Source organism: Halyomorpha halys, unplaced genomic scaffold, assembly GCF_000696795.3.
Source record: "Halyomorpha halys isolate HHAL.00 unplaced genomic scaffold, Hhal_1.1 Scaffold487.1, whole genome shotgun sequence".
Taxonomy (NCBI): Eukaryota; Metazoa; Arthropoda; class Insecta; order Hemiptera; family Pentatomidae; genus Halyomorpha; species Halyomorpha halys.
This window is the reverse complement of record NW_027111707.1, coordinates 754,637-764,039: the sequence shown is the minus strand read 5'-3', so window position 1 is coordinate 764,039 and position 9,403 is coordinate 754,637. Positions and strand designations below refer to the sequence as shown.

The 9,403-nt window shown below is 31.8% G+C and overlaps 1 protein-coding gene across 5 annotated transcripts in view; it reads right to left on the bottom strand.

Annotated features, from left to right (window-relative positions):
- Positions 1-9,403, bottom strand: part of Dhc16F (Dynein heavy chain at 16F) — a 185,333-nt gene that overhangs the window by 36,905 nt on the left and 139,025 nt on the right. For all 5 annotated transcript variants that reach the window (XR_010844016.1, XM_067049737.1, XM_067049735.1 and 2 more), the window contains 4 exons: positions 5,350-5,595; positions 2,626-2,863; positions 1,134-1,294; positions 904-1,045 (listed from right to left, as the gene is read on the bottom strand). Coding sequence is in view for 4 of the 5 variants with exons in the window: in XM_067049737.1 (XP_066905838.1) it covers positions 904-1,045; positions 1,134-1,294; positions 2,626-2,863; positions 5,350-5,595 (787 nt within the window). In the remaining variant the exon portion in view is untranslated. The remainder of the gene's footprint in view (positions 1-903; positions 1,046-1,133; positions 1,295-2,625; positions 2,864-5,349; positions 5,596-9,403) is intronic.

Here is a 9,403-nt window from a genome sequence, read left to right as displayed (position 1 = left end):
AAAAAAGGTTGCAAATTTTCACTTACTTCTTTAAAAAAATCAAGTCAACCCACAAGACGAAGAATTGGAATGAAATACTAAAACAAGTATCAATTTATTTTAATACATTGTAATTTAAATTGTTCTAAAATTTATGTTTTTCGTATCTAGGTTAATATATTTTTATTTATATAAGAAAAAATTTTTCTTAAAAAAAAAAATGTTTTGTATATTTGAATAATTTTCTGAAATGAAAAAGCAACAAAGCTAAATATTTTAAATATGAAATAGGTTAATATAATTGTATTCTATTATGTTTTGTGTTGTGTTATTTTTCTATGTAATAAAAAACTTTCAATCAGTTAGAGTTCCTATCTGAGAGGGCCATATCACCAGTTAGCGTCAAGTTATAAGTCCCCTCGTCCTCAAAGGTTTAGCTAGAAGTGTCTCCATGCATTTCCAATCCATTCCTCAAGAAGAGTACCATAGATAGTCCAAAAGGAATCAATTATTTACTTTTTGGGCCTACCTCAAGGCCTTTTCCAGGAGGTCTTGACACTTCATTGATCAATTAACCCTTTCAGGTGGACACAGTATTCTTCCTCACATATTATCTAAAAGCTTCCTCAAACTTCTGCCTATGGCTTCTAGTTTACTGGTTTAAAATGAAACTTTTTTATTGATCTTTGGTATGAGAAGTCACTTTTTCCAGTATTCAAGACTACCCACATTTCCCACCTAGGGGCCTATCTTAACTGAAGAATACCCGAATATTCGATAAATAGCAAATCTTACAATTACCTTAAAACTATCACAACAGTTCTGAATTAATTGCTTTTAAAAAATATTTTGATCAATAAGTCATTAGAGGTTTAACTTAAACTTAAAAATAAAATAAATTATATTTGATAAGTAAATGAATACTTGTTCCTGTGGATCAATCATTAATGGCCACCGGCTAGCTCTAGTCACATAAATACCATTTTCAGTAGAAACTTTATCTCTTGGTAGCCCGCAAGTATTCCATAGTCGAATTTCATAAGCATCAGCAAGAACTTGAATCAAACTAAAAGATAGTAACAAAGATATATTAGTATTATGATAATATTAATAATTTGTTCACTACAATTCAATAATTTAAAAACAAATCAAACCTAAAGGTAGCTGAAGCAGGTATCTGCAATCTTTTTATCTCTGAGAGCCACAATGAGCTTAATTCTTCCCTATAATTATTTGTAAATGCTCCAAGATATGCCACACAAGCAGCAGCTACTAGTACGTCTCCAACAAGATTATTAAATTCATTGGTAAGACCCTATAAAATGGTTATTTAATAATGAAAAAGTAATAACAAAGTAGGAAAACTCAGCTGTAAATGCACAATGAAATCTAATATAAAAAGTACAATGTACTAAACTATAATGATAACTACTTCCACATCAAAACCAAGTTTTACAGTGTGTGTATATGCTAATTACAAATGTATACAGCACTGAAGTATTCATATATATGGAAAAATTAAAGTTAATTAAAAATAAAAGTTTATTTATAATGTCAATAATAAGTTTATGTTTTATTTATAACATAAACTTATACCCAATTAGTGAAATTGCTATAAAAAGACATTTATTTGTTATTTACATAGATAGAAGCATTTGCTATCAACTAAGCCTCAGAAAGCCTTGACATAGATCGTGGGAGAATGTCATATAGTTTGGAACAATTTATTGTTGAACTATTTTAATAATCATCTTTCCTGATGTTTTGTGTCGGCTGAAAGGTTTTAGCAGGCAAATGCATAATCAAAGTGACTCAAAATGCATTTTTAAGTAACTTTAGTTTCAAATATTTTATGAGGAACCCCTCCCCCTCCCCCCCCCCCCCGTTTGCTCCAACTCCAGAGCAAAGGGGAAGGGGCCAAACATACTTCAATTCCCAGCTTTGTGGTCCATTGACCTCTATAGATTGGGAACCACTGATTTATATTATTAAGCAATTGTTTAAATTTAAGTTTTTATATTTATTTTGATTTATTCTTCATGATAAGAAATCATTTTTCTTACTAAAAAATAATATGTTATTTTTTACGATGGATTGCCTCTGGAATATATTAAAAAACAAATTAAAATATTTTTTAAAAAGTAAATGTTATGATTTTTATTTAAAATTAAATTCGTTAGAATTATAATTTGAAATTTCTAAAAAAATCTAATTATTAATGTTATTTTTCTAAAAAAAAAAAACTATAATCAGAAGTAATTTTTATTTAATTTAAAAATTTTCTTAGCAGTGCAAATTTTTGAACTTTGAATTGATTCATATTTAATACATAACTATTCAAGTCAATTCATTCAATATCGATTTAATTCAATCGATATTAGTTAGTCAGCAAAAGAAAAATAACGTAGCAAAATGGTGACCCTTTACAGGATAAATAGTATATATATTTACCAAACAATATTCACTAGAGAATAATAACATGACAATATATTTCCAAATTCAATAATTTGAAAAAAAAAACCAAGAAAATTTCAAGATGCTTGTTAGTGACCTGTAAGGGTGAACTTTTTAATGAACAAATGGTTGAAGGCCCCTCATTACCGAAATTTCTTGAGGAAAAAGAAAACAAGAAGAAAGGGAACTCACCTTCACACCATTTTCCCATCTTTCTTGTTCATCAGACAAAGCTGATGTTAACCTTCCAGCTCTATTCATTCTAGTACTGCAAAGCTCTAATGTATATTCAAGTTTTGCTTTTTCTCTTAAATTTGCATCATATATTTCTTCTAGTCTAGCAATCTGGGATTCTACATCTGCTAAACGAGCTTGCTTTGCTCGTAAGATGGCCATAATAGAATTTAGCTCAGTTTCAGCTGCTTGGAGCCTAAACGTAAAATAGAATTGGATACAATACAGAAAACTGATTTATATACATTTGTTTTAATAAATTTGATCTTAAAACAAACAACCACTCGGAATAAGTAATACTCTTGCTGATGGAGATATTAATGCTCACCACCTTGTATGGGACAACTCAGATAGTAATAAATGAGATGAGGCCTTATTGGAATTTTCTAAGTCTACAGATTTAGAAGAGAGATGGTGACCTCAATATCATAACTGGAGTAAGAAGTGAGGTTCTTAATTCAATACTTGCTTCAAACCTCCATTAGGGTCCTGTTAAATAATGGAGGATCGTCTTAGACATTACATAGCCTGATCATAAGATGACACAAAAAGTCAGACAGTGGTCAAAATAAATGGGTAAATCTCACATTATAACAAAGCAAGAGGCTGATTGGAATTCATACCATACTTCCTCTAACATTTACAAAATAAAAAGATTGAGTGCGAATGGAATGCTTGGCACAATACCTGTAGAAATATAGAAAATATGTCAGAAGAATCCCTGATAATAAAGTTTTTAGGCAATAGGTAAAGATTCATTTCACAAAATCTCACTGGTGCTAGAACTATCTGACAACAAATATACTGTACAAGCAATAAATCATGACAATATTATGCACAAATAAAGAAATGTTAATTCTTTTGCTATGTATCTGTTGTTGGGATGCCAAGATAATTGCTGAAGGCAATGAAAAATGAGTTAATTAATTAATTAATTAAGATTGAGTCCTACCATTGATAATAATTGGATTTCCTTTCCATGGCCCTGTTTGCTACCAATTACCAATTAATTATATAATATAATAAGGGGTGGTATTGGGTAATATAATAGTATATAAACTATATCAAGGAACAAATTTTATTTACAGTTGATTGCAATGATATAAATAAATGAAATTATAAAATTATTGAAATGATCAAGATAAATGGTTTGCCATAAAAGTGCAGAGGTAGCTAAATTATTTAGCAACATTTATACGAATGTGCAGTTCAATACATATCACTTTCAATAGTTTTAACAAAGTATAGGATATTGTACTAAGGCTATTGTCCTATATTTTGTAAAAACAAGCCAGCTAAATTTGCAAACTTAGATATTATGTATGGGTTCACCATTTTTTTAAAGCTTAAGGTCTGTAATGTGGTCTCGACAAAAGATGTAAGATCTAATTCTGGCCAATGCATCATATAGGACATAGGACATGATAAGCTCTCTAATCATCCTTTTTACAGAACTTGCAAATTGGTGTCTCCAATAATCTCATCCTGTCATGATACAGATTCCTGACACCCACCTAAATGTCAAAATGTCCATATGTAGAAGTATTGCAATTTCTTTTTGAGTAGGGACCTCTTAAGAACATGTTAGACTGTTCCTTCTTCCTAGTATTTCTCCAATACAGTTCAGCCTTGCTACGTCCTATCGACTATCACCTTAATATGTCTCTTTGTATAGGTAAGGCTAACACTACAAACAAGATTCAGGTGTAAAGGGTATCTTCTCAGATCCTCTCTAAGTGAGGCCATCTGCCTACTCATTTCCCCTTGAGACTGAGTGATCCATTCATCAGAGGCTGTACCTCATCCTTATCAATCTTACTGAGCTATCCATGTCCTTAAAAGATTATAGATTTGGATCTTTTCCCCATCTTTGCAAGCCTATATGTAGTACCAAGTGAAATTCTACCTCTTATTGGTTAGTGCATTGTACTTATAATACTATTTCAAAATGCTTCAACAGTTTTGATAGTGCTTCTATCGCTACAATAGAAGTGGTGCACATGGCACAAAGTTGAATGTTAATCTATAGGCCAAATCAGAAAAACTTTATTCCGGTAAACAAATTTCTTTTCTTTACTGATAGCATTTTATGACTTGTGTTATTTATGCTTTTCCAACAAAATATGGATTTAAATAGGACCCTGCTGAGCCATCATGTTATTCTGAGGACAATATTAGAAAGTTCAGGCACAAATTCTTTTGAGTACTACTATTATATGAATATTGTTTTGTCTAATATTTTTTATCATGGTTAATTGTACACAATACTTAGTTTCGCCTCTGACTAATTAAACTGATTCAGTGGAAAATTGAGGATCTTCAATATAGTTCTTAGGCTTTTTTCTAAACCACATAAGGAATGTCAACATTATCTTGAATTCACTTCAAGAAGTTATCATCAGGATTCGAAATTCTGATTGAGGCAAATCATAGTACGTATTTACTGTAGTTTAAAATTAGAAGTAATTCCAAATACGTGGTACTGATCTGTTACTACTTTAACAATGCAATATCTCAGAGTGAATGGAAGGATAGAAATGGCCTGTGAGTAAATTCACAATAGGTTTAACACTAAACTTATTAAATACATAAATGATAAAAATATATTTCAGCTTGAATGAAACAATATATAAATCTAATTATTTTACTGTCAAACTACAAAATATTGCTAACCAATCTTACTTTTTTCTTTTAGGTTCGACGATCCTGTATATTTTAGAATACTTGTCAATAGCTCTGACCCACAAGCACAAAGACTTACAAGCTTTAGAAGTAGAAGCCACCAATTCAGGAACGAATTGAGGATCTTCAATATACTTCTTGAGTTTTTTCAAAAGAGAATCAGGAATGTTATCTTTGTCATAATCTTGCAGTCTCTTCAAGAAGTTACCATCTCCTAACACTATTTTGGCTGATGCCCAATCTTGTCTGGAAATTATAAATAGTATTAAAATAAAATAAATTGTAAATGTTTATAACTAGGGGGAGGTCCTACTAGTCCGCCTAGGACAGTTTTTATCATTATTCTTAAGAAATTATAAATGTTGGTAGTTATACACAAGATTAATTTTGAACTAGAAAACAAAAGGTGACTTAAATTGAGTTAATCTTTAACAGCTACCACAGTGACGCATACTAACATTGTTATCATTACCGACTCTTTAAGCTCATTAAAAGCCATGAAGAACATTTACCCGAAACACTCGGCAATCATAAAAATACATAATTACACCAATATGCTAGAAAACTTGGGAAAAACTGTTTTCTTTATATGGGTGCCGGGTCACGTGGGGATCGCTGGAAATGAACTGGCGGACGTTGCAGCCAAACAAGCACTTGCCCTTCCGGGTCGGGGCGCGGGCATTCTGACACCCCAAGAAATAAGTCTCCCGATGAAAAATGAAATATTAGCTTGTTGGCAAGCCATGTGGAATGAAAGCCCGCCAAGCAAATTAAAAACTGTTAAAAAAATGATTAAACCATGGATCACATCAAACCGTTCCAATCGCAGGGAGGAGGTAGCTATTGCCAAATTGAGAATAGGTCATACGAATTCAATTCATGCATACCTGATCAATAAGCAGCCACCGCCAAAATGTCAATACTGCAACAGTGTACTTACAGTCAGTCACATATTTGAGGAATGTCATTTCTATTGCATGATCTTACGTATATTGGGAGTGGGACCGAGTATTTCGGATGCCCTGAATGATGACCAAAAAAAAATAGAAATGGTTTTAATTTTGTTAAAAAGGAATAATCTTTTGAATAAGATCTAAACCCAAAAGTTTGTCATATGTATTAAAAAAATCTAAAATAATTAATTATTCAAACTTTAGCAATTAAATTATTTCAAATCTTGAAATAGAATTATAAAGTGAGAAACGTGGGCGTTGATGACCTTAGGGTTCTACGCCCAAAAGCCCCAACCAACAACTTTAATAGCTACCTAGAAAATAAAATGAGCGGTAGAGCCCATCCAGTCCAAATGATGATTTTAATCACAGGAAAAATGCAAAATATAATATTCATAGTTAATTCCACTTCCACTTCATTCCAATAAAAAAAAAAAAAAAAAAAGGAATCCGATTGCATAATTAAATACAATGACAATATAGATAGTAATATTTTTTTTTATAAGTCATTAACCCCTTAAAATATAAAATAACTGAACAAGTAAATTTTTAATTAAGGTTTTTTTTTCTCCTCTCCTTTTATCTCTTCTTTTGTAAATTTTAATAAGCATTAACCTAATCAAGTTTTTGTAGTGAACTTGCTTCCATGAGAATGAAGTGTCATGACAATGACTGTAGAGGTTTGTAAAAGAAGACAGCTCCAATGGGTAGGAGAACAGTATAACCAAATCTACAAACCAATCAGTTCTCTAAACCCTTGTATTCGGCAATCCCAGACCTAATTCATTGGCCAAGGTCGACCATGCCCTCACCCACAATCCTCTTCTCAAGCCTTTGCAAACCTCACTGACTACACAGCCACCTGGCTTTCTTAAACAGCAAGAAATAAAAGGTAAATAAAATAAAAAATAATAAGATCTTCTTTTCAAGGAGTGGACATAGGATAGCAAGCAAAATTAAGAGTATAAATATGATCAATTTTTTGTTGTTAAGAATTTGAATAGAATGGAAAAAAGGGGATATTTCAATTAAAAATTGAATTTTAGCCATTTTTGACCAAAATTTTCTGTTGCGCGATGTCTTTTAAGTATAATCCTTCCCTCCCCCTGATTCATTGGCAGCTTCCCACATCCATTGGATCAAATGAACTGAAATTCTGTATGTGGGGTAGTTTTCTGTGCATAAATAGCATAAATGTGAAGATAAAAAAATAAATATTTATTCATGTTTAAATGGTTTTTCACATTTTGTAATATTCAAGATTTATTTTAAACTAACCAATTTTTATAATCTTCTTTTGATGATTGGATTTTCTTTGTCTTCTTTTTCACAAACAAGCACTTAAAGTATTGGTCCTCTGAAAGCTTTCACTCATCTCATTCACTGGCAATCCAAAGAAAGAATCACTTTTGCTTCTACACTTATTATCAACTTCTATTTTTTCTTGAATCTACTGTAATTACAATCATGGTGGGAAGATAATTAAAGTTTAAAACACTTGAATCTGCTCAGCATGGCAGTGATTCTACCAACATCAGAATGGCGCTGCCATCTTGGCTTTAAACGATATCTTTTGTGACTGCATATTCTACTGATGAAAATTTGTTAGCTTGCTTTTTGGTTTAATACAACAAATAAACAATACTGAAATGATACGTAACATAAAGCATACTAAAAATAATTTATATATAAAAAATAACTATTTACTCATAAAAGAGGATAGTACAATTTGTAGAGTTCTTTTCATCTCTACACACTCTCTAAAATGAGTTTGAGGGTCGAAACTCTGTATGTGAATAGAGTTGGAATTAGAGAAGTGCCATTTGTGTGTCTAAACATTTTTTTCTTTCTCCCACCATTTTCTAGTGATTCTTTATTTCCTCCCTACCACTTCTCCCCAAATTAGGTTAAAGTGTTGATAATTAGAATTGATTTGGTGTTATAGAATTTTCTTTTTCTTCATCCCTATCTTCCTCTTCTCTACCTTATGCTATATTCTAGTGTGGAGGGGCCTTGATCCAACACTGCCAAGTCTCACAGTCCTTACAAAGTTGCTTCAGTTGGAGTATTTCTTCTCCAATCCTTTGGATACATTCTTCATATATGATTCTAGGCCTTCCATCACCTTTTTGGGTTTCAGTTCTCGCTCATTTGACAAACATGACTGATGCGAATCACTTAAGCAGTTTTTTTCTAGAGTGAATTTTAGTACAATAATTTTCAACTTTTTCCTAGTCCTTTCATTTCAGCTCTTGTGCTCATCTGTTTGTCAAGCACTGATTTGTAAATATGGAGCTTGGTTTCCTATCCCATATCTCGAAGGCCAATAATGCTGTTGCATATATTATAATAGATTTGATTAGCTCCAACAATTCAACTTGCTATTACCCAATTTATTAATGTTTTCAGTATTTATGGATGATATATAAAAAATTTGAAAAAGGGAAACAATCTGAACAGTTATTGGTAAATGGAGCATGAAGATGATACTCAACTAGACTCTCTTATATGCAATACAATATTGTTCTCATTTGTGATAAAAAAGAGAACCTTTACTGGAATGGCAGGAGGAACTTTATCGAAAAGGGATGACCATCAATGCCTCCAAAAGTAAGGCACAGGATACTGGAGAAGGAGAAAACAATGGAGGTGGACTGTAATGATGAGGTTCTGAATGTGGTCGATTTAACTACTTAAAAGTTTCTTTTGAGCGTTTAAACTGTTTTCTCTCCCCCATACGGAAATTTATTTCATAATTTTTAAGCAATAATGAAACAAAATCACTTTGCATCTGTTAAAAAAAAAAATTAAGGAGAAATAAGACTTTAGTGATAGAACTCTGCTCCCCGTGCTCTTTTTATAGTTAACACAATATCCTATACTCTTCTTATGTTGCTACCCCAGCCGTCCATCACCATGTTTCTTAATACCGCATTAACCAATCATAATCCCCGAAGTAAACCTTTTTATTCATTTGACAATGTGGTTGGTCCTCAAGAGGACCCATACAATTATTGATGTGTGTTATCACAGCAGGCTTACGAACTAGTAGGTAATATCAGTAACTTGTGGAGTACAGATAAATATGCAATATATATATA